Raw genomic sequence first — 27,788 nt, forward strand, 5'->3', positions numbered from 1 at the left:
ATTGTTTAGGTCCTCATTAAGTCAAAATGAATGCAAATAGCAATCATTTTTGACTGAGGATCTTACCCTTTTAATTTTATTATTTAGTTGTTTGGGATTTTTGGATTGGATGAGAAAAAACATTCTGAGCCACATCTTATAGTTGAAGAAACCAAGACATATGGAGAGTAACTTGCTCAGAGAGACAGAACTTGTGTGTATCTCAAGATGGATTTGAACCCAGGTCTTTCTGAGTTCAGGCTCAGCCTTCTATCCACTATGCTACCCAACTCCAAATTTCATAGAAAGTATCTATTCTTAAGTTATAATAGCAAAACAGATATAAATCCATTTTCTTTCATTCCTTTGGTTGATGTCATTACTATTGATAAGATCATATCAGTTTCATATTCAGATTCATGACCATGGCAGTTGCTTTGTTGGTAAGAAATTTCTTTTTCAATTCTTCAATAGCTGTAGTTGTTGAAGAGGATAGGACTGCAGTTCCTATAAAGGAAGTTACTAGGTGAGTCTTTTCTCTTTAAGGAATTCTTCCTTGTAGGGATGCCTATGGTGACCTAATGATAATCCCATATGTTAAAGTGACAAATCCCAACATTTGATGCTAATTGTCTACTTCAATCTCATCTGGTTGGTTATTATCTACTTTCACTTTTTTTCCTTGGGTCATTTTCATCCTCTTTCCTTTTCAACTCAAATCTTGTCTTCTGCTGCTTCTTTCCTCAATTTCCTCCTTAAATCCCTCTGTTCTTTATTTCTTTTTTTTTCAACTAGTTTCACTCTCATCCTGCAGTTCAATTTCTTTTCTTTCACCTAGTTGTCCTCATTCTTCTTCATATTACCAAATTCCCCTACCCCAAATTTATTTTTTATCCTCTTCCTAGTTCCAAAATCCACCAAATCACTTGTATCTCCTCCTTTCTTTTTTTCTCACCTTACTCTCCTTCTCCTTCTCTCTTTTATTCTTTCTCTTTTCTTTTCCCCTTCTCTTTTACTTTCTCTTTTCCCTTCCCTGATTTCTCCCTTTTCTCTTCCTCCTTATCTTTTTTTCTCTCTCCAGTCTCCTTCTTCCTTTCCCTATCCCCATATGCCCTCTCCTCTCTCTTTTTCTCTTCTACTTTTCATCTTTCCTCCTTCTTATCATCCTACTCCTCTTCTTTCTCATTTAGATCATGTCCTTTTGTCCCCTCCTTCACAAAACATTCTTCAGTCAAAACCTTAAAGTAGTCACCATCTTTTTGACAATTTGAGGCAAGGTAACCCAAATAATCTAAGAGATGCTCATATCATAGTTATGTAACACAATATATTTTCTTCTTTGAAATTCATGAAGTACTTATTAAACACCCAATTAGGTTTTAGGCATCCAAAAACAAAAGGAAAAAGTCTGCCCTAAAGAAACAAATATTCTATTGGAGGGGGTAGGTAGATTGACATTTACACAAACACAAAATTACAATATAGCTTGAAGAACAGCTAAGGAGATTGAAGAGATGCATCTATAAGAATCGACACATAATGTGGACCCAGAAAAGAAATGTTCACCAATATTCTTTTTTTTTTTACCTCCTGGTACTAAACAAATACTCCCCCCTCCATTAATGACTCATTTCCCACCTGACCTTGTTGCTTTGACCCATTAGTCATTATTCTCTCTTCTTTGTCTTTAATTCACTATGTCCATATCTTAAGAATGAATATGATCATAACAATTATTTTTAGGGTTACAAAGACAAAATGAGATAATACATGTAAAATGCTTTACAAGAATAAACATGCACTTTGAATATGATTTAGTATTAATTTGAGTAGACCTATCTTATCACTGGTATATGAAATTTCTAGAGAAGAAACTCCTAATATCAGTGTAAATTGACTCCTTTTGTGTAATTTATTTTTTCAGAAAGTTGTCTGGGGCATTGAGAAATTAATTTGTCCATAGGCTCTCAGTAAGTCAGTATCAGTGGCAGGATTTGAAATCAGGTTTCCCAGACTTCAAAGTTATCTTTTTATTCATCTTGCCTTGATGATGATAACAGCTATCATTATTATCTTATTGTTTGTGATAAATTCTAAGAGGGAATTATTCTTCTAGACATCTATATCACAAGCTTTTTTCTAATAAAGATCTCTAACACATGCATGGTGATTATAATACCATTACTCCTCATCTGCTCTTCCATAGTGGTACATAGGTCTTCTAGACCACACAGAAGAAGCACTAGTAATGCCTCTACTAGTAAAATTACTAAAGGGCTTGGACAACTGTGTGGTACAATGTCTGTGCCCAAAATCAAGTTCAAAACTCACCTCACACATTTATTAGCTGTGTGACACTTGGCAAGTCACCTAACCTTCTTTGCTTCCTTTCTCTTGTCTATAAAATGAATTGGAGAAGGAAATGGAAAAGCACTCAAGTGGTTATACAATAAAACTCTAAACTCTGATCACAAAGAGTCTGACACAACTGAACAACAATAATAACTATTTTCCCCCTGAGGCAATTGGGGTTAAGTGACTTGCCCAGGGTCACACAGCTAGGAAGTGTTAAGTGTCTGAGGCCAGATTTGAACTCAGGTCTTCCTGACTTTGGGACTGGTGCTCTATTCACTGTGTCACCTAGTAGTAACTCTTTAAAAAAACTTTTGAGGACAGGAAACATTTACAATTCCTTCATTTTCCTCTTTCCTCCTTTCCTTCTTTCATTCTTTCTTTCTTCGCTCCTTTCTTCTTCTCTCTCCCTCCCTTCTTCATTTCCTTCCTACTTTCCTCTTTTCTTTCCTCCCTTTTTTCCTTCCTTCTATTGTACTTTTCTATAGAGGCAGCTTGATGGTACAGTGGATAAAAAGTGCTGAACCCAGAAGTCAGCAAGACTCATCTTCTTGAATTCAAACTGGCCTCAAACACTTATAAGTTGTAAAATACTAGACAAGTTACTTAACCTATTTGCCTCAGTTTCCTCATATATAAAATAAATTGGAGAAAGACATAGCAAAACACTCCTATATTGTTGTCAAGAAAAGTCCAAATAAGATCATGAAAAGTCAGGCACTACTGAAATGACTGAACAGCAAATATAACTGTACTGTGACCAAAATAGCTGATAACAAAAACAATGCTTTAAGATAAAGTTCATGAAACACTTTTTATACATTATCTCTTTAGAGATAGTGACATAAACAATATTTTGAAGGAATTGAAAAAATATATATTTTTAAAAATGTAAATAACCTTGCAAGGGCCAAGGCAGAATGGAGTAGAAGAAGAAATGTTGACAGCATAATTTAGTTCTATAAATTTTTGTAGGAGATCTGTTTGTTAAAATAAAGTAGAGAGATAAAGAGGAATGAAGGAGAAAAAAGGAGGAAGAAACTTTGAGCTTAGAAAGTTGTGTCTTTGTTTTCTGTATTAAACAACTGTGACTGGTGAGTGGAGAAGAGTAGTGATTGCAAACATTTCTAGCTACTCCCAGAGGTATGGATGCACTTGTAGTGTAAACTTTGTACTATTAAGAAAGAGCTACTTCAGCAGACAGAATGCAAGTTTAAAAAAAAAAAAAAAAAGATAAATAAAAATCCCTGACAATCAAGCTGTAATGTGAAAAGGAAATTATTATTTGACAGTGCCCATTCCTTTACTTCAAGAACAAGTATTCAGAACAGCAAGCACACACACACACACACACACACACACACACACACACACACACACAAAATGAATGCAAAGACATAGGCCTAAAGCTCTATGGGACTTTTAAGGATTCCCTGTGGCTGTATCGTCCTATGGAAATTAATTGGCATGCCTAAGGAGATTCTGAGTATTTTCATTACTTTATCACTGTACCTACTTAATAAGACAGCACAGTTTGCACACTAGTGGAACCTCTGCACCACAGGTAAGAAATGAGAAATGTTCAGGGTCAATTAACTGCAATTGCTTAAAGTTAGCTCAAAGTGCTGTAGTTGTAACTGTGAGAGATGCTGGGAAAAGCTAGTATTCAGTGGTTCATTTTTCTCCTGATGAGAACTGATGGTCCAAGGTTAGCACACTAAAAGCCAGCTGAATCTTTTCTCATACGTTACTTTTTTACATATATTCCTATGTTAATTATACTGTGTGGTTTGAAAGAAAGAGTCGAATTGCCAATGAAAAATATAGTATATTTTTGTATTCTGTACCATAAATATTAAGAGATTATCTAAATAGCAATTAAAATGAGATTATCTAAAGTGGAAACGTAAGATGATTTTTCTTATGATAAAGACTCTTATTTTGATTTAATAGTATTCTCCAGGTAAATATCAAATCAAATAGACTTTCTTGGAGCATTTGCTGAGAACTCAGTTTCTTAGGATATTTAATATACTTTGAATTTTGTGTTATTCAATAATTTCTTTAAAAGTAAATATTATAAAATTAAATTTTAAATGATTTTTTCAGTATGATGGTTAAAGAAGTTCATCAAAAAGCTCTAATAGATGAATCCTGGTGGTTGTTGCGGTATCAGTTAAAGCAAGATTTGAAGAATCATATGATTTGAAAGCACAGTTCAAATAATAGTAAAATTTACTACATCCCCAGGATGCTTTGATCATCATGGAAATATGGTTATTATCTGCAATAGTTATAGGAAACCCATTGGCACCCTAAAGGTGCCAATTCAAATCTTCAAATTCAAACTCATATTTATAGACTATATTTTTAACTGGTATTGAAATATATTTATTATCCTTCCTCTTTTATTCCCCTCTCTTATAAACTCTATTATTCTTTTTTAATAAGTTTTTATTGAAATATTTTCAATTTATTTCATCACCATATTTCTCATTATACTATTTCCCCTCCTAACCAGAAAGCTATCACATATAACAAATTGTATTTTTAAATAACAATAAGGAAAAAATAGCACACTTGATTAATTTGCTGAGAAAATATAAAAATATATGCAAGATATACTTTTGGATCTCACACTTTTGCAAATGGATGGAATGGCAGTATCTTCTCATATCTTTTCTTTTAAGCCATGTTTGTTCTTCAATATTCACTTCAGAATTTTTTTCTACACTTACATTGTTGTATTCACCGTGTGTATTATTTTCTTGACTTTGATTAATTTACTATGCATCAGTTAATATTTTGCTGTTATTGTTCAGTCATTTCACTCCTGACTGACTTTTCATGATGCCATTTGGAGTTTTCTTGGCAAAGATACTGAAGTGATTTGGAATTTCCCTCCCTAGCTCATTTTACAGATGATGAACTGAGGCAAACAGTTAAGCCACTATCTTGGAATCAAATAGCTAAAAGAATCTGAGGCCAGATTTGAAAGTTGAGTAGTCCTAACTACAGAGTTGATACTTTATCACTGTGTCACCATCAGTATATGCATGTGTGTATATCTATATTTACATATCTATAAATGTATACAAATATATGTACGTACACACACAACTTTCCATGTGTCTTGGTAAATGTCACATTCTTCAAGTATTATATAGCATAGCGATATTATCAAACTTCCCTATCACTGCTGAGGATACTGTCATTCTTCCATTTTTCTAAATTTAAATTTACAATTTCTATGTCATCTGAGACTCTTTTCTCACTCAACCCATATATCCATTAAATTGCTACATCTTATGATATCTGTTACCACATTTTTTGCATCTATATCTTTCTCTTCACTCACAGAACCACCCACCTTGTTGAGGTCCTTATCATCTTGGAATTACATTATTAGGTATCTTCTTGGATCTCTAATGTTTGTATTTAGTACCATGTTTGGTCTCTGTATTATTGCCAAATTCACTTCTATTTCTTTTTTATCTTTTTAGTGGAATGGTTAAACAATTATGGTCAGTAGAGCAATTTATATTGTTTCAGTCATTACATATATATATATATATATATATATATATATATATATATATAGTAAAAAGCTCTTTTTACTTTAAGCTGCATCAGTTCCTGTAGAACTTTCTATATTTATCATTTCTCATTATGTAATCATATTAGCTTCATACATCATAATCTGCTTGACTATTCCCCAGAAAATGTGCAATAATTTTGTTTTCACTTCTTTGATATTAACAAAAAAAAAGTTTTTAATAGTAATGTTGATATATTTGAGGACTTATTTCTTTTCAAAGGTTTCTTTAGTGTACACAAGTACTATCAGTAGTAGTAGAATCTCTGAAGGCAAAGAGCATGAACACTTTATTCACTTTATTTCCTTAATTCTAAATTGCTTTCCAAAGCTATAGTACCGACTCATACTTTCACCAACAACTTGATGAATTAGCTTGTCAAGATGTTGTATAGCCTAAAAAATAAAAGTTTAAGAGTTCTATGTTTTTCATTCTTTGTTTTTACTTGATTGGCTTAACAATTGGATATTTATATTGAATTCATGGGTATTTGTAATACATCCTAATGCACTAATAAATATATCATCTTGATTTTTGAGAATGAGAAATTCTTAAAGTTTCATGCCTAAACACAATTATGAAAATTGTTCTCACTGATATTTTCTCTTTACTAACAAGAATTCATGGTGTAATCTTTACTATTTTTTTTTGTTTCCCCCCACAAAAGGAGCTGGTGGCTGGTCTCCACTTGTGTCAAATAAGTATCAGTGGCTACAGATTGATCTTGGTGACAGAATGGAAATCACTGCTATTGCTACCCAAGGTGGATATGGGAGTTCTGATTGGGTAACAAACTATCTCCTGATGTTTAGTGATAGTGGAAGGAACTGGAAGCAATATCGTCAAGAAGAAAGCATCTGGGTATGTTTTTATAATTAAAAAAAAAACCCTAAACTACTCAGAATATGAATTCTAGCAATTGTTGCATGTTCCTGCTAAAGTACTATAAATATATATTAAGTAAAGAAATGTAATTTTCAGAATTACTCTAAAATCGGTTTCCAATTGAAAGTAAAGTAGATTGTCATTTTTCAAATGCATTATACATATATTGTATATTGAATAAATAAAGATAAAGTATAATTTTACATTCTGTCAGATATAATTGAGGGAAGAAATATAACATTTATTATTCCATTAAATAACATTGAAATCCGAGGAAGAAAAAAATGTTTCTGTGAAATTTGTATTTTGTTCAATAAGTGGTAGTTTGACATTATATCTGTATAGTGTAGCATTAGTAAAATAAATGCTTTACTTTTATTTCCCTTGATGCTACCTAAGATTTATGAAACATACTGAATATTTTAAATTGATATAAATGAAAAATCTATTCATAGATGATATATCAAGGAAGATACTCCCCCAATGAGAACTGAAAATATTTAATCTTATCCTTTAATTTAAAACAAAAATAGGCCTTGTTAAAAAAATTCAAAAAATTTCCACTGAGATCCTTTCAGATAATAAATAAAATGTCATTAACAATTTTTGCACTTCTTCAACCAACAATCATTCTTGTTAAATAATTGTAACAAAATTATTTACTATTTATTGCATAAGAATGGGGAAACTGTGCCAAATAATGATTATACTTTTTAAATAAATTATATCAAATTGAAACATTATATGGAAAGAATACTGGTCTATACACACATATGCATACTATAAGATCTAGATAGATACATGGATATATAGATCATATCATTAAATGCCATTTTCAAAGGGAAAATGATAATGCTCTTTTAAAAAGAAGTTTTCAGCAGGCAAGCTATAAACAGTAAAGAGGAATGCATATGCTAATTAGAGAAAATTATACCTTATATAAGAAAAAAAAAACTTGTAGAAGTTTGGTAAAAGAGAAATATCTCATTTGTGATTGAAAAAAAAAATAAAGTCAAAAAAGCTGAAATAAGGGTTTCTTATAACTTAGAGTTAGAATGAATGTATCTAATTTTTCTTTCTTTCTTTCTTTCTTTTTTTGAAGTAATAGGAAATACATTAGATAGAAATGGAAAAAAAATTAGTAGTTCATAGAGAGCATCATTGACTTGGTATCTATTTTATGATTATTCCGTGATTAATAAGCAAGTTGTAAATTTTCTCCCATATAAGAAAATCATATATATTAAATACAGACTTCTTTCAATAGTTAAGCAGATTTGTAGCAGAAAGGAATCTTGTACATATTCAGAGACATTTTTCATTTTAAGTTAAATAATTCAATATTTCTTACTTCTAAACATACCTGAGTATAATTAGAAATATTAGAATTAATGTCTACAAACAATAAAAAAAAACAAATGGTGAGATAAATTAGTTGTATCTGATCAACCTTTCAACAAAGATTTATCAAATGCCAACTATATAATAACAACTTGACTAGACATTGGGGATGAAAGAGAAAAATGAAATAATTTCTGTCTACAAAAGGGTTACGTTCTTTTGGGAAAATAAAATGTTCATATGCTAGAAACATGTATAGGAATTCATACACACAAATATACATGTACTCATATAATATCTATATTCATATATAATATGTATATAAATTGTATATGCCTAATAAATTGCAATGACTTATATGGAAGATGTTCATAAGTACATGGATTGATACATACATATGTATTTACTTATATAGAAAAACATATATACATAATATTATTGATCATATTATGTTTAGGTATATTTAATCTATTAATACTATGTGTATGTTTTATACACATAGATAAGCATGTTCATGCATATGTATATGTATTTATAAATATGTATATATTATTTGTTTACTTATGTATATAAATGTGCATATATAAGACTATGTACATATAAGCATAAACACACAGAAAGCATCTACAAATTAAACAAAACACATAGAATGGGTAGATCCAAGATGATAGTGAAGAAAGAAGAGGTACATCTACCTCCCTCTACAACAACTAAAAAAATCTTTTCCAAACAGATTTAGAAAATATGCAAGACTGAAATCTTATAACAGGAAAATCCAAGCAGAAGTCATAGTGAGTCATTTTCCTCAACTTGGATTTGTATAGGTAGGCAGACTGAGGCTTCTGCATTCACTAAGATGGTTTCTGATCAGGAGAAACTACACAGAGCACTCTAGTCCAAGGAGAAACTGGTCAGGAAGACAAAAGGAGATCCCAAACCTATTATACCAGAGCATCATCACAATGGAAACAGGAAATGTCTCTCAGTGTCTTTGTCACTTACTAGCCAGTAAGGTGGGAGGGTGGAAGGGAATACTTCAAGCTGCTCTGGCTGACACAGACCAAATTTGAGATCCAGTGGGTGTTCCTCAGTTTAGCTACTGTTTGATATCCCCACAAGCTGTGAAGCTTGGGAGTCAGACCATGCCCTATGGACAGTTCAGGGCCACTGCCTCTCTACAATTTTCTTAGCTCTACATGGAGCTCATCAGACTCACCAGGGACCCAGACTCCTTAGGAGGCAAAGGAGGGACCTAGTCAAAGATATACTGAATGGAGGCTGATAAGGGTAAGAGCGGCTCAACAATATCATACTTCTACTCTGAGTGTTTCTTTTTCTTTATCCCCAAATGCAAAAGGATAAAACCAAGAACATAGTGAACTCATCATCATTGTTATTATCAACATTATTAACAACAATGAAAAGAAAATCTAATATTTATATATCTTTAAGTTTTGCAAATAAATATTAGATTTTCTTACTTAATCCTCATCAAAATCCTGTCAGTAGATGACTTTCCCATTTTTACAAAGTCAACAAATCTCGGATGCAGGAATTGAAGTTAAGTCTTTTAAACTCTTTTTAATCCAGAGCTTTTTTTTTTTTTTTCTGAATTACCCAGACCACACATATCAATCACTTTCTTTGAAACTTCTGAAATAGTTCATAAAGATATGTTGATGCTTTTTCATTATCTATTACTTGGGGACATGAGGAAGATTTGAAGTAGTACTTGTAATTGCCAACAAGGCAGATTTCAGTTCAAAATAAGTAACCAAAATAAGTAAACATTGTGAGGTACTTTGGCGTGGAGCATATGGCCCCTGAGAGATACTAGTTGAGTGATCTTGGACAAATCACATAATTTGTCAGTGTCCCAAAAGTTTTCAGTAAAATAATGACTTTTTAAAGAAAATTATCATTCATTTATTATTTTACTGTTATAAAACATGTACAAAAGACATTTAAAAGGATAAAAATATGAAATAATTAAATATATATTTTTTATTATTTGTTCAAAATTGCTTTTACTAAAATATTAATTTTTAAAATATTGATATTACTTTCTTATTCATATGATTTTCTAAGCAACTAGTTTTAGTGTCCTGTTTTCAGCTTTTTAGGTTTTTATTATGTGCCATATTGATTGATAAAAATTAATCTGTAGATATTATTTTAATTCTCAAAAATACACAAAATGAACCAATATTGATTTATATTTCCTTTTGAAAATATATTGTAACAAATAAACAACTTAAATTTTAAATTTGACTAGTTAAAGAAGGGACAAATTGATGATTGTTATAAGATGTGTACATATATTACTATCCTATCATATTGTATAGGACAACATCTTATTAAATGGCATAGTATTAGATAGTGGCAAGTTTGTGCACAGATCAGAAAATTTAAACTTTTTACTATGTGCATTTATGTATGTATTTAAGCTGTCATAAAAATCCTTCAAAATAAATTATAGTACAATTTTATATGAAAGATATTTTCTTCAGTTTATAACAACATTTAAAATATAAGGCCCACATGATATCAATTTCTTTAATTACAATCTTGATATGTTTATTTTAATATTATTTTTTATTATTATGTTATATTATTATATATTTATATATGAATATAATTATATATTATATATTTATAAATAATTATAAAATTATTATTTTAATTTTGAGAAAAGTCTGAGATTTCAAAAAAAAGAGGATACTATGAAATGTGAAGACAGTATTAACATTGTATTCTCTTATTTGTATTACCAATATGATAAATAATAGGAGGGTTGATAATAATTTAAACTTCAGTATGGCAACATAAAGAGTCTTTAAATTTTTATATTAAGAATACTGTAAACAGATCATTTTATGAAGATCCCTTTTCCATGCAAAATGCATTTAAACAAATTCCTATCAAAAATAAAGTAAATGTTTTTGACATTTGACATCATGGCAAAATAGACAGTATTTTCAATATTTCTTGGATGTATATTACTGGAAAGAGATGATGAGCTTTTTAATATATTCTAAAATCTGGTTATCAACTATGACATAATGTTGGAAACATCTGAAAATGAAACTATGGGTATTTGTGGCATGTTGAAATACCATGGACAATGTAGGAAGGAGGGTTGTAAACCGATTTCTTAGAAGATCTGAAGAATTATGTTGTAAATAACTATAAGGATGGATGAGGAGATTCATTCTTAAATTATCAATGGTCAAGCAAGATTCATAGAATTGTCACTTGAATTGTTCTATAGGCTCTAATAGTAATCCAAATTGACAATATTTCTTTCAGTTCTGCATAGCTCAGGATTTTAAAATTGTAATACTTGTGAAAAGGTGAATATCCTAAGTTACTTATTTTAAATCTTTTTTGATACATCAGCATAACTCATTGGGTCTGTGGATTATGTAATGCCTTTTAAAAATAACAATAGCCTTTTATTTTTCAAAATACACGTAAAGACAGTTTTCAACATTCACCTCTGAAAATTCTTGTGCTCCAAAATTTTCTTTGTCCTTCCCCATCTCCTCTCTCCCCTGGGTAGCAAGCAATCCAATATAAGTTAAATGTGCAACTCTTCTAAACATATTTCCACACCTATTATGTTGTACAAAAAAAAAAAAAATCAGATCAAAAAGAGGAAAAAATGAGGGAAAAAAGCAAGAAAACTACAATAACAAAAATATGAAAATACTGTGCTGTGATCCACAGTCAGTCCCTATAATCCTCTCACTAGATGCAGATGACTCTCTCCATCAAAAATCTATTGGAATTGGCCTGAATCATCTCATTATTGAAGAGCCAGTTCTATCATAGCTGATCGTCACATAATCTTATTGCTGTATACAATGTTCTCTTTCTTCAATTCCCTTTACTTGGCATCAGTTTATGTAAGTCTCTCCAGGCCTTTTTGAAATCATTCTGCTGATCATTTCCTATAGAGAACAATAATATTCCATAACATTCATATACCATAACTTATTTAGCCATTCTCTAATTGATGGGCAACCACTCACTTTCCAGTTCCTTGACACTACAAAAAGGGCTGCCACAAACACTTTTTGCATTTGTGTGTTCTTTTTCCCTTTTTAATACAAACCAGGTAGAAATACTGCTGGATCAAAGAGTATGTACAATTTGATAGCCCTTTGGGCATAGTTCCAAATTGTTCTCCAGAAAGATTGGATCAATTCACAACTCCATCAAAAACGTTTTTCCACATCCCCTCCAATACTTATCATTATTTTTCCTGTCATTTTAATCAATCTGAGAAGTGCATAGTAGTACCTCATAGTTGTCTGAATTTTCATTTCTCTAGTAACTTAGAACATTTTTTCATATGATTAGAAATAGCTTTAATTTCTTCATCTGAAAATTGTCTGTTATATATTTAGATCATTTATCAATTGGAGAATGGCTTGTATTCTTATAAATTTGAGTCAGTTCTTCATACATTTTAGCAGTGAGGCCTTTATGGGAACCCTTGGATATAATTTTCTTCCCAGTTTTCTACTTCTCTTCTAATCTTATCTACATTGGTTTTGTTTGTACAAAAACCTTTTAATATAATCAAAATTATCCATTTTGCATTTTGTGATGTTCTCTACTTCTTCTTTGCCTATATATTCCTTTCTTTTCCACAGATGGAAAAGGTAGATTCTTCCTTGTCTTCTAATTTGATTATTGTATCACCATTTATGTCTAAATCATGAACCTATTTCCACATTATTTTGGTATAGGGTGTTAGATATTGGTTAATGTATAGTTTCTGCTATATATGTATATTCTACCATTAGACTGAAAGCTTCTTGAGAAAATATATTATTTTTCTTTTACCTTTGTAATTCCTAGCATATAGTCTAGTTATGGTACATGTTAAAACTTTAATAAATGCTTCTCAATTCATAAAATTGAGAATTTACCATGTATCTTATTTACTTATACTTCTGCTTTAATAGGTTTGATTGAATTACCTACTTTGTGCCTATTTGAAGTAGCTAGACAGTGCAGTCCTGAGAATGCCAACCTTAGAATTAAGAATACTTGAATTCAAATGCTTCCTTTGACCCTAACTAACTATGTGAGCTTGGGCACATTTCTTGTTTGCTTTTTGCCACAGTTTCCTCATCTATAAAATTGAATTAATAAGAGCACCTATCTCCCAGAAATGTAAGGAAAATTGATATAATAATTTTAAAGTGCTTTGTGCATGAATAGAAATTAGTATGTTATTGTTAGCTATGTAAAGCTATACTAGCTGTGTAAATTTTTGTAAAAGGTACAAAAAGAATTATAAAAAAAAAAAAAACTTACCATACTTTGTTCATGGAATTAATAAGACAAGAACCTCAAAACTTGAAAACAATAAAATGAAAGTGCTAGAATGTGTACTATGTATTTTGGCAACCCCCCTTTATAAAAGGAAGATGTCATTGTGGATTGGACCTGTAAAGGAGGGCTTTGTAGAAGAAGTGAAGCTTTAAAACTTTAAAGATATTATGAGTACCAAAATCGCAGATTAGTTGTTTCTCCCAACTTCAAAGGAAATCAATAATCTCAATAAAAGTAACTATACAAAAGATGGAAAGTATAGCTAAATATACAAGAAAGCATAAACATTGAATTCTCAGGCAAAAGAGGGAATTATATTTCCAGAAGTGTCAGAGAAAAATTGAAAACAAACATAGATATTACAGTCAGCTTATTTGAAGAATCATGAGAAATGAAAGTAAATAAATAAGATGTCATTTAGAAAAAAATTATTTCCAAGCAATAATGTTTGAACTAAGAATCATAAAAATACAGAATCTAAGAATGGGAAGAAATATCAAAGATCATAAAGTGCAATCTCCTTATGTATGAGAAATTGAATACCATGGAGATTAAGTTATTTTCCTAAGGTCATTAAATTTTCTATTCTAAAATGTTCAATATGATAAATATAAATAAGCAAAAACATTTCAATGTGTAAAGGGAAATGATATTACATATGAAACTGTAAACTCTAATCTATATTAAATTTAATATGATTACAAGAACCTAGGCAGGAGGTTCTTATTAGTAGCATAGTGAACATTTTAAAGTAATTATCTGATTTTCTCACTATTAGGTTACAGATTTTCTTTAAAAATCCTTTGAAAAATTTTCTTAAAAATTTAATTCAAAATCTAAAGTATATGCTTTCAGTGTTATTTCATGTGTTGTTTTATTTATTCTTTCAAAGAATGTTAGCAGGTTAGAATATAGAAAATTACTATTAAAATCTTCTGATTCAACTGATATATAATTATCATTTGTGCACTCATCTAGGTATTCTGTCTAATATTTTCTTACCAGAACTATTTTTACTCTTTCTGGAGTAGACCTAACTAGTTGATAATTACTAGAATTACACAAAGAAATTCTTTAAAATATGGGTATAATAAAGATTGGCTGCTTTCCAATCCTAAAGTATTCTTAGCTGTTATTAACAATAAATTACATAGTTTAGTAAAGTCCTACCTTTTCTTAGGTTCCCATTTTTGCTATGAAAAGGATTAACTCAACATGAATTAACAAAAGACATTATTTTTTATTACATGCAATATTAATGTTCTTGATTAATGAAAATAGTATGTCTTTTATTATCATCACCATATTTCTCTCTCTTTGGCTTATTTATTTTATATACTGAATATTCTATTCCAAAAGTTACTATTACACTCAAACTTAAGGTTAAACTCGACTGTATTTTAGTCACAAAACATCAGTCTTAGATGACTCAAAGAATCTTTTAAAATTTCATATCATAAAATAGTTCTGCTCCTTCTCTTCTTTCTTCCCTACTTTATCATGTTAGTTTGCTTTTTTCATGCAATAACTTGGTAGGATTATTTTAAGGATAAGAAGATAAATGACTACCTGCTTCTCTCCTGCCCTTAATGGAAAGTTGAGTTACACCTGTAAGATGTATCCTGATGTGTTTATGATTACTCATGTGTAATAATGCTCCTAGCATCAAAAACTACGTATAGCTGAAAAATTAACTTTCAGACCTTTCCAATTTTATGTTTTGGCGCCCAGGATTAAAGTCAGTACTGTAAATATTGTCTGATTAGAACAGACTACTTTGGGATTCCTAATTCTTAATCACTATATCTCAATTTGCACAACCTATGATTGTTTCACAAAATGTTAATCCTATGCCGTAGGCATGGAGGAGTCCCCAAGTACTTGGAATTATATCAAGAGACTATAAGCTCTGTCAGGAGCTTGGTGCATGGAGAAAAAATCTTGTACAATTAGATTTTATCCGATTTTTGAGATCAGTTTAACAAAGGATAGAAAATTTCCCATCTAGAAAAGAGGCTACTTGATTATGAATTATTTCACGATATTAGCCCATGAAATAAACATAAATAAATAGAACTAATATCCATCCTAAAGAGGGAAGAAGGGAATAGAGGAAATAACATTTATTTAATGTCTACTATACTAGTCATTGAGCTAAGTGCTTTATAAATATTATCTCATATGATCTTCACAATAACTCTGGGAAGTAGGTGTTATTATATTCATTTTCCACTTGAAGAAACCATAGAAGAGAGTAAGAGATTTATTTAAAGACATATATTTATAAAATAAGTATCTGAGGCTAGATTTGAATCTCCCTAATACTAGTTACATTGTTCTATTCAATTCTCTATAACTGAAATAATGCTATGTAGCACTTTAAACTTTTTAACCTTCTTTCCAAATGTTATCACATTTGGTCCTTACGACAACCTATTATCTTCATTTTTCAGTTAAGAAAACTGAGAGTTAGAGAGGTTAAGTCACTTGTTTAGGGTCTCATAATCAATATATCTCTGTAGCAGAAATGGAAATCAAGACTTTCTAAAACCAAATCTAATGATCTATCCACCTTGCCACTTAGCCTTCTGACTCCTTTCTATACCTACAGTGATGGTGACAAAGAAGTGGGAAAGGGAGCAGAAGATACTAATAACCTAACCATTTTAGGACACATAAATATTAACCTATCTTCTCAATCAACAAATATTTATTGTGTTTATTATTTATTAAGTCTGCTGTGTTTCAAGCATTGTGTTGTATCCTAAATTTGAGATTCTTGTTCTTCAGATTGACTTGTTAGAAAAGGTCTGAGGGTGGTCTTTCACAATTGTATTTGTGCATTGTTGAACTACTCATTTTTAACACAACAGGATACTTCCCGGAGAGGTAAATCAGCTTTGGATTTGAGACTAAGTAGATATGTTACTGTAGAAACTGAATCATATTGATCCTGAACTTCTCATCATTAAATGAAATATGAAAGTAGTAGAAAGTTCCATTAAGAAAGACATGGGTCTCAGATTCTCCTTGGAGAAGCAAATGAATAAGTTGACAAATTTTGCTTAAGCTCATATCTAAAGACAAAAAAAAAAAAAAAAGATTTGGTTCATCTTATTACAATATTCATGATAAGAATTTGTTAAAAAAATTGACCATAATTTCTCTTTTAGAGTTTGAGAAAATAAATGCAAAATTATCTAAAGAACTCAATAAAAATTAAATCAAGATATTCTTTAATATACATTAAGAGAAATGTAAAGAAATGTAAAAAGAGAAAATGAGAATGGCAAAAATCAATGATTCAATAGTATGAATCAAGAGGACAATAGCAAATAGATTATTTAGAAATCTATGGATTTTTGAAAAGTTTATTCAGATAGAAAGTCATGAATAATTTCTTCAAGCAGAAATGTTAGAGATATTAGACATGGAGAGCACAAAGTCACGTATTCAATTTCAAACTAATTTTTTTACTCTATTTTGTTATTGATAGGAAGTCATTCCAAATGAATTGTCTGTGTCAACTCAACTTTTTAGTTGTTAAAGCAATAATCAAAATCACTATAAAGCTAGGGGAGAGAGAGAGAGAGAAACAGAGACATAGACACAGAGGGACAGTGACCACGAAAGGGAAAAGGAGAGAGAGAGAAGGAGAAGGGGAAAGATAGAGAGACAGAAAAAAACAGAGAAACAAAGAGAGAGACAGGCACAGACACACAGACACACACACACACACAGAAAAAAAGAGAGAGAGAAAGAGAGAGAGATGACATAAAATTGAAGCAACTCCAAGTTGGAATTGTATCTTTTTAAAATATGCAATTGAAAAATGGAAAGGAAAAGGGGGGAAATATCAATATAGATTATAATCTTTTCCTAAGTTTAGTTATGTAAATCAATGAAACCCAAAAAGCCTAAAAACCTCAGCCAGGTTATACTTGACCTCCTTGATAAGTGGAGAAATATAGCAACCAAAGACAAATCAAACTTAGAATTTACATAAAGTTGTTTAAAAAATCTTATGCATGGAGTATATAGAAGTTTATTAACAGTAACATCTCATGGTATAATATTTTGTCTGGGACTTAAAGGAAGTCAAGGAAGCTAGGAAGCACAGATGAGATCAGAGAGCATTACAGGAATAGGAATAACCAGTAAAAATGCACAGATTCAGGATATGGAGTGAATGTTTCAAGCAAGGAAGAGTAAAGATACCAAGCAGGTACACTAGGGAAAGGAAAAGTGTAAAAAAAGATATGAAATGTGTAAAAAGACTGAAAATGTAGGAGAGAGTCATGTTTTGAATGACTTTTGATGACAAAGGATTTTATATTTGATCCTGAAGATGATAAGGAATCACTGGAGTTTAATGAATGGATAATGGTAGCAAGTGACTTAATCAGATATGGATTTTAGGGACTTAAATTTGAAAGCTACAGTCTGGTGTAAGGACAGACTTGAGGTAAGGAGATCAACTTGGAGATTATTTCAGTAATTTCAGCATAAGATTGTAAGAGCCTGCACTGGAACCATGTAGGAGAGAAGGCATATATGAGAGATGTTATAAAGATAAAATCAACAGGACATAACAGCATATTAGATGTCGTGGTGAAGGAGAATTCAGACTTGTGAATGACTTCTCAATCAAGGAATTGGGTGCCTAAGAGGATGATAGAGCCTTTGAAAGTAATATAGAATGGGGAATGGCTTTGAGGTTAGAGATAATGTCTTCAAGCAAAAATATTAAGTTAAGGTTTGAACATATTTAATTTAAGATATCTATAAGATATTCAGTTTGAGATGGACAGTATGAAAGAGATTAGGGCTGGATAAAAGTGAATCTGAAAATTACCAGCAAAATAATTATGGGAGTTGATAAGATCACCACCACCAACAACAACAAAAAATAATAATAGAAAAGAGAAGAGAAGAAAAGAGAAGACTGAAGAGAAGAGAAAACCTGTGGCAGGGGCCTGGAGGATAGCCACCATTAACAGGTATTCTGTGGACAATGATCCAGCAAAGGATACTACAGGTAGGAGGAAATCTAGGATAGAGTAGTGTTACAGAAATCTAGGGAGAATATTATAAAAAGAATGATCAAAAATGTGAAAGGTTGCAGGAGAGATCAAAAGCGATGAATGTTGACAAAAAGAACATTATATTTGGCATTTGAGAAAGTATCAATGACTTTGGAGAAAATAATTTTGGTTGAATGAGAAAGGTGGAAGTCAGACTAAAGAGAGCAGCCATGAAAAAGGAGGAATGATTGGGGCAACAGCTAAAAATAACTATTATCATCATTAGGTATTTAAAAACTAAATTGCAATGAGAGCTATTAAAATATGGAGGGGAGGAAGAGATAAGTCCTTCCTAAGGATTTCTATAACAATATTTTCTAAATCAATGACAATATATGGAGTCTAACATAATAGTCCTGCAAATATTTCATGAGAAAATAAAAATGATGTGAAAGACTAGATCAAATGTACACAGAAGAGATTTATGTAACAGATGGCACAGTTATTGTTTTTTTTTGGGGAAAAACAATTAATCCCCAAGATATCTGAGGAAAGGGAAGACAGCAGTGCTTGGGAAAAAATATACCATAATATTTTAAATGATAACTGAGAAAATGTCAGTAGCTTCTGATTTGAATGTCTACTTTTCCATTTCTATAAAATCTGTATTGTTATAATCTACACATGTATAAATTACATTCTAAATTAAGGTATTAGAAAAAAAACCTTTGTAAGGAAAATTATATAATAGAAATCATTTTTACTTTTACACAATTGACTTGAATGTACAGATCCCATTGTGTCTTAGTTTTTGAGTATTAAAAGCAAATGCCTATGTTGAGTAACATGATATTTAAAAATTTCTGCTTTAACAATATGTCTTCAAACTTTATGTAAAATGTTATGTTTATATCAAATTAATAAGAGAATTCTCAAAAGATTAAAAAAATAAGTTCTTTGATGGCCTTATCAAGTTATTAATAGCAAATGAGACATAAAAAGGTATATGCTTTCTTGAAGCATAATATGAGACAATGCTGTAGAGCTCAGCTTTATAAACTGTGTGTTGTGACCTAATATGGGGTCATAACTGAATGTGGGGTTGCAAAATTATGATTCATTATCAGTAAATAATTGATTTATTTACTTATTTACTTACAAGGCAAAAAGGGGGGTCTTAAGTGAAAAAAGTCTGAGAAGCCAATATCTCATTTGATTCTCACAGCAACCCTGGGAGGTAATAAGTATTATTATCTCCATTTTACAGATGATAAAAGAGAAGTAGGCAGAAGTTAAGTAACTTTCCTAGAGTCACTAGGAAGCATCTTAGGCCAGATTTGAATTCTATTCTTCCTAATTTTAAAGTCAGCACCTTATTCACTGAGCTCTCAAGTAGTTACAAATGGAAGACCTTCTTCCCCATAATTTTCCAGTGGCACTCTGTTGCTTCACTATACCTGAAGAATAATATGAAGAATGGTTATTATAGAGACTATATGATGTTCTGTTAATTGGACAGCCTGAAGAGTTAGTTCCTAGTTCATCTTAGTTTTACATAAATACACACATATACACACATATGTAAATATGCTGTACGGCACACACATGTTAATTATGTTCAGAAATAACAGAGAATAAAAGCAGTTCAAAGACATTTTGGCAAGCAAAATCAAACAAAGGGTATTTAAGACTAGAAATAGAAGGAGGACTAATAGATAGAAGGAAAAAGGTTTTAAAAATTGAAAAAAAAACTTTTAACTTTTTTTTCAATCAGGGACAATGCAAACACCACATTTTGGTGATAATATCAAAATCCTGGATATCCATATAGTAGACATGTCACTAAACAAATGAAAAGAAAAAAAAAATCCAGATTGCATCATGAGTATATACAAGCTAAGGCAAAGAAAAAAAAAAAAAAGATAGCATGAATTGCATCAACCCCTTGAGCATTTCAAAGTTTATTAGATGATAAAGCCTCTCAAAGGAATTTGACTGGACTATGCATACAAGAAAGGCAAAATAACTCAATGGAATTGATACAATGCTTATTGGTTCACACATTAGAGTAAATCCTTACAAGGTGTTAAGTCACTAGTATTGATAGAAACAATGCTTAAGTTTACACCTTTGAGAATTCACACATTGGCTCACACATTGAAGTTCTCAAGTACAGTAGATACACAAAACTTTGTAACTTGTGAATTCACATCTCCCATAATCCCATTCTCAGAGAAAGAGTCAACCTTTGAGTTTACACCTCTAAAAGAAACATAAAATCATAAACAAAAAAACATAAAAACAGCTAAGCACAGTCAGGAGAGTTCAGTTGAAAAGACTGAGAGGGGAGCGTCAGTTGGAGATTGAGAAGACACGAGTCGGAGTTGAGCTAGAGGCAGAAGCTGGAAGAGCTAAAAGTCAAGCTGCAAGAGCTCTTGGAACCAAGGAGGGAGAGAGGCCTCTAAGAAAGCTAACCAGGCCCAAAGAAAGAGATAAGATTGGAAGGAGAAAATAAACGTTTGGATTTTATCAGCTGGCTGCATTTGAAGTAATTATTACTCTGAACTGAAACTAAGGCTGCCTCCAGAAAACCTCCCTGAGAAACCTGCTCCCAGAGAACCATTATATTATAAAAAAGAAGAGAACACCACAAAAATGGATGAAGAATGTCTATTGCCCAGATTTCCAAATGCATTTGTATGTAAAATCGAAGGAGTTTATATATCAGTCTGTACAACTGAGATAGGCAGTATTGATAGATGCTATGTTGGACCCAGAGTTAAACATAAGAAGAGTTCCTCAAGGAATTTCAAATATCCTTTATTGCTGAAAGCTTCCCAGAAAAGAAAAGGCCCCATCTTATTTTAATACCATCGTTTTACTGGTATAGCATGACTTTTGTACATAGAATACAGTTGTCTCTGAATATTTTTTAAAAATAAATATTAAACAGAAGCCTTTGAGTCTATCTTCTTATCAGTAAAAGGTGTATAAAAATATATACTGCCCATACAATAGGGTTGTTATGGGGATCAAATGAGGTTATATATGGGTACACACACACACACATATATATACACACAAAAATACTATGTATGTGAACATGTACATTTATCTGTACTCAGTAATTGTTCAGTAATTTTCAATCATCTTTGTCTCTTTGTGACTCCATCTGGGAATTTCTTTTCAAAGATATTGGAGTAGTTTTGTATTCTCCTCAGTAGCTCATTTTAGATATGTGCAACCTGAGTTAAATAGAATTGAGTTAATTGTCCAAAATCACAAAGATATTTAGTATCTGAGACCAGGTTTAAATTTAGGAAGATAAATCTTTTTGAAACCATACTACTCTATTGAGAGAATGCATATATATATATATATATATATATATATAATATGTGCATGTGTATATACAACTCAAGTGTAGAGACTAAAGAAAGTAAGTGACTATCTTCCCACACTCCAAAAAAGAAAAAAAAAAAAAAAAGATTATAGACTATCAGAAGAAGACCAAAGCTTTATGTTGTGGAATAAGCCATTTAAAAAAAAAATGAATTATTCCCATGATGGCTCATCTTGGGACCTGGCATTATAAAAATTTACCCAGTCTACTTGAGGAAATAATTTGTGTCATCCATGTGTAAACATCAGCATGTGACTAAAATTGCACTTGGTCCTCAGGAATGTTGCTTTGTGACAGCTGTACCCAGATGGCTCTGCAGTTGTGAGAAACACATCTTTTTTTTTTTTCCTTTTTTTTCCCTTTTTTTTTTTCTGTCAGCCATCAATCTAGTAGTGCATGGCACCAGGTTTCTCTCCTAATTGCTTTTATCAGTAAATAACAACCAGGTGCTTAGGAATTTAGATTCAGTCATGTCTTAAAGGACCATAATTTTTTCCCTAATCTGTATTTTCTGCAATAATTAGGGCTTTACTGTTTTCATTAAAAACTCATCAGAACTCTAATTTAAAAGGTTATATCTCTTATGAATTCAAGATGGGAGTTGTTATTCAGGATGCATTGACAACTTAAAATTAAAGTGTATTTTTCCTACTGTGCAGGTTCTTTATGTGAGGGAGACAGCTGTTCCAAGAACATTCTGGTTAAAATCCATTTGAAGAAGCTAAAAAGGAAGCCTTAAGAACACATTTCAGTTTTAGTGTAAAAAAACTATGTTCAATTTAGTATATGAGGTTTTTTTTTTTTTCCCCCTTTGCTTTGAAGAAATAGGTAACAATTCCAGAACAGAGATACTACTGGAAACAGACTGAAAGTGGATTGGCTATGAGTTGTCTTCCATGAATAAATTTCAGGCATAAGCAGGAAAAGTGCTGAACACTGTTATGTAATTACTGGGTAATAAATGAGATGAGGAAAGCCTAGGGCAATCAAGCTACAGATACACAGATGGTTAGAGAATTACACAGTAGAAATATTATATACATGGTTAAAAAAATTCTGGAGTCCAGAGAATAAAAGGTCATATATATATAGTCTGATTTAGTAACTTACTTCAAGTCTTTCTGGGGCAGTCAGAAAGAAACAATGCAAATATCAAGGAGTTATAATCAGGATTACCCAGGACCTAGCACCTTCCATATTAAAGGATCAAAGAGTCTGTAATATGACATTCTAAAAGGCAAAGGAACTTAGATTGTAGCCAAGAATCAACTATTCAGCAAAATTAAGCTTTATCTTTCAGGGAAAAAGATGGACATTCAATGGAAGAGGTGAATTTCATTTATTTCTGGTGAAAAAAAAACAGAGCTTAACAGAAAATCTGATCACCAAATACAGAACTCAAGAGAAGCATAAAAAGGTAAAAAAAGAAAGAAAAAAATAATTGTTTCTTTTAAAAGTTTAAAAGTTTACATCTCTATATGGGAAAATAATATGTTAAACTCTTGAGAACTCTATCTCAGTTATGGGTATATTTAAAGGATGTAGATACAATTTGATTAAATTGTGATAGTATAAAAGGAAACTAGAGGTGCAAAGGAGTTTGTAGAAGTGGAAAGGGGAGGTAAAATGGGGTATATTACATCTCATGAAGAGGGGGGGAAAGACCTAGAATTGAAAAAAAGAAAGGAGGGGCATGAGCATCATGTGAACATTTCTCTCATTGTATTTGGCTCAAAGAAAGAATATTAGACATATTTAGCTCACAGAGAAACTTATTAGTGGGTGAAACAACAAATCATGGAGACAATTGATAATTTCATTCCAGGGAATGACTATAATGAGAAAACATACCAAAATTTATGGGATGCATTCTAAGCAGTTCTTAGGGAAAGTTTTATATCTCTAGATGCCTATGTACATAAGACAGAGAAAGAGAAGAGTAATGAATTGGGCTTGCAACTAAAAAAGCAAGAAAAAGAACAAATTAAAAATCTCCAATTAAATACCAAATTTGAAATTCTGAAAAGAAAATGGCAGAGTAATAAAACTGAAAGTAAGAAAACTACTGAACTAACAAACAAAGAGTTGGTTTTATGAAAAAAAACAACAAAATTGTTAAACCTTTAGGTAATTTGATTAGAAAAAGGAAAGAAAATCAAATTGTTAGTATTAACAATAAAAGGGTGTACTTTCCATCAATAAAGAGGAAATTAGAGCAATGATTAGGAGCTATTTTGCCCAACTATATGTCAATAAATCTGATAATCTAAGTGAAATGGATGAATAGTTACAAAAATATAGATTGCCCAGATTAACAAAGGAGGAAATAAATTACTTAAATAGTCCATTTAAGTAAAAGAAATTGAACAAGCTATTAATCAACTCTCTAAGGAAAAATCTCCAGGGCCTGATGGATTTACATCTGAATTGTACCAGACATTTAAAAGACAATTAATTCCAATACTATGCAAACTATTTGGAAAAATAGGGAAAGAAAGAGTCCTACAACATTCCTTTTATAACACAGATATGGTGCTGATACCTAAACCAGATAGGGTCAAAATAGAAAGAAAATTAAAGACCCATTTTTCTAGTGAACATTGATGCAAAAATCTTAAAATATTATCAAAAAATTACAGGAATGTAGGGCTGGGTCAACATTGGGAAAACTATTAGTATAATTGACTATATCAAAAACCAAACCCACAAAAATCATATGGTTATCTCAATAGATGCAGAAAAAGCATTGACAAAATTCAACACCCATTAATACTGAATTAATACACTCATTTCAATACTGAAAACACAGAAAGCTTAGGAATAAATAGAGTTTCCTTAAAATAATCAGTAGCATCTTTTAAAAACCATCATCAAGCATCATATGTAATGGAAATAAACTAGAACCATTCCTAATAAGATGATGGGTGTAACAAGGTTGCCCACTATCACCATTGTTATTCAATATTGTTTTAGAAATGTTAGCCTTAGCAATAAGAAAAGAAAAATAAATTAAAAGAATTAGAGTATGTAATGAGGAAACCAAGTTATCACTCTTAGCAGATGATATAATGGTATACTTATAGAATGAATTTTAAAAACTATGAGAAACAATTCACAAGTTAAACAAAAAGTTGCAGAATACAAAATAAATCCACATAAATTGTCAACATTTTTATACTTTACCAACAAAGTCCAACAGCAAGTGATACGAAAAGAAATACTATTTTAAATACCTGTAGATAATAAAAAATATTTGGGAGTCTACCTGCCAAGACAAAGTCAGGAACTATATGAACACAACTACAAAACACTTTCCACACAAATAAAGTGAGATCTAATCAATTTGAAAAATATCAAGTGCTTATGGGTGGGCTGAGCTAAAATATAGCTATAATAATAAAATATATTTATAATAATATAATATTATTAATATGCAAATTGTAATATGATAAATATATACTATAATATATGATATATATAATGTATTTTATATTATGATATTATATATTATTATAATATAATAAAAATGACAATACTACCTGAATTAATCTACTTATTCAGTTCAGTACCAATCAAACTCCTAAGAAGTTATTTTAGGAGCCAGAAAAAAAAATAAAATTCATCTGGAAGACCAAAAGATCAAGAATTTCAAGGAAATTAATGAAAAAATGCAAATGAAGGTGGCCTAGCTGTTATCAAAAGCATTTGGAAGTGGTTAAGAAGTAGAATAGTTGATCAGTAGAATAGGTTAGGTTCACAAGACTATATATGACTATAGTAATCTACTGTTTGATAAACTCAAAGACCTTTGCTTCTGGGATAAGAATATCTATTTGGGGGCAGCTAGGTGGCACAGTGGACAGAGCACCAGCCCTAAAGTCAGGAGGACCTAAGTTCAAATCTAGTCTCAGATAGTTAACACTTCTTAGCTTTGTGACCCTGGACAAGTCACTTAACCCCAATTGCCTCAGGGGGGGGGAAATCACTATTTGGCAAAAATTGCTAGGAAAATTGGAAATTAGAATGGCATAAACTAGCACTGATACACACTCAATACCCTATACCAAGGTAAGATTGAACTGGGTTCATGATTTAGACAGAAAGAGTGCTACTCTAAGCAAATTAGAAGAACAAATGATTGTCTACCTCTCAGATCTGTGGAGAAGAAAGGCATTTCTGTGAAACTTGAGTACATTATGGAATGCAAAATGGATAATTTTGATTATATTTAGTTTAAAAGTTTTAATATAAACAAAATCAATGCAGATAAGATTAGAATAAAAACAATAAACCGGGGTGACATTTTTATATCCAAGTGTTCTGATAAAGGCCTTATGTCTAAAATATATAAAAAATTGACTCAAATTTATAAGAATTCAAGACATTCTCCATTTGAAAAATGATCAAATGATATAAACAATTTTCAGATGAAGAAATTAAAATCATTTATAATAATATGAAAAAAATGCTCTGTCATTATTGATCAGAGAAATTCAAATTAACTCTGAGGTAGCACTACACAGCTTTCAGATTAACTAAGATGAAGGAAAAAATAATGATGAATGTTGGAGGGGATGTGGGAAAACTGGGACACTAATATATTGTTGTTGGAGTTGTGAACAGACCCAATTATTCTGGAGAACAATTTGGAACTATGTTCAAAGGGCTATCAAAATGTGCATATCCTTTCACCCAGCAATAGTTTTACCATGTGTATCTCTCAAAGAGAGTATAAAAAAGTGAAAAGGACTATGTATACAAAAATGTTGTGGTAACCCCTTTTTTTAAGTGGCAAGAAACTGGAAACTGAGTAGATTCCCATCAGTGGGAGAATGGCTGAATAAGTGATGGTATATGAATGTTATGGAATATTATTGTTCTATAAGAAACAATCAGCAGGATGATTTCAGAGAGGACTGGTGCTAAGTGAAATGAGCAGAATCAAAAGAACTTTGTATATGGCAACAGCAATATTGTATGATGATCAGTTCTGATAGATGTGGCTCTTTTCATTAGTGAGGTGATTCAGGCCACTTCCAATGATTTTGTGATGAAGAGAGCCATCTGTATTCAGAGAAAGAACTGGGGGACTGAATGTGAATTACAACATAGTATTTTCACTTTTTTTGTTATTATTTGCTTGCATTCTGTTTTCTTATTTTTTTTCTTTTAGATATGATTTTTCTTGTGCAGTATAATAATTGTGGAAATATGTATAGAAGAATTGTACATTTGGATATATTGGATTACTTGTCATTTAGAGGAATGGGTAGTGGGAAGAAAGGGAAAAAAATTGGAGCATAAGGTTTTCCAAGGGTGAATCTTGAAAATCATCTATGCATATGTTTTGAAAATGAGAAAAAGATTTAATAAAATAAGTCTTTTGTTTTTACATGAAGGACACTGACCTCATGTTTTTCCAAAACTTGTGTACTTAGCCTTAATTTGAAATGAGAGGAACTTCTTTAAACATAAGAATTTATGTGTGTAAAAGTAATTTATCACTCAAATATATATGCAAGAATAATTCAGAATGACAGAAAAAATTCATGCAATGGTATGATTATAATTCTACTAGATGTAAAGTGGTTTAAATCAATGACCTTTTATTGCCCCTTTCAACTCTGATTTCATTTTCTTTCCTATCAATTTTTTTTAATCATTTATTTATTTCCCTACCAAATTTCAAATCTGTGGTTAAACCATTGTACTCCACGTTAAATTTTACTTTAAAACATCTTGCTCTCTCAGGCTGTTATTCATCCCTGACAGAAACCCTGCTTTATTATCCTAATTCTCTTAGCTCAATAATTAATTTCTTTTACATATAGTTCCTCACCCTCTTCCTTTGATAGTTAA

At 31.1% G+C, this 27,788-nt stretch overlaps 1 protein-coding gene across 1 annotated transcript in view; it reads left to right on the plus strand.

Moving 5' to 3' along the window:
- Nucleotides 1–27,788, plus strand: part of CNTNAP4 (contactin associated protein family member 4) — a 630,591-nt gene that overhangs the window by 199,573 nt on the left and 403,230 nt on the right. Inside the window, exon 3 of the mRNA XM_051996707.1 lies at nucleotides 6,595–6,788. Within this exon, the coding sequence (XP_051852667.1) occupies nucleotides 6,595–6,788 (194 nt within the window). The remainder of the gene's footprint in view (nucleotides 1–6,594; nucleotides 6,789–27,788) is intronic.

This window comes from Antechinus flavipes, chromosome 1 (assembly GCF_016432865.1).
Source record: "Antechinus flavipes isolate AdamAnt ecotype Samford, QLD, Australia chromosome 1, AdamAnt_v2, whole genome shotgun sequence".
Taxonomy (NCBI): Eukaryota; Metazoa; Chordata; class Mammalia; order Dasyuromorphia; family Dasyuridae; genus Antechinus; species Antechinus flavipes.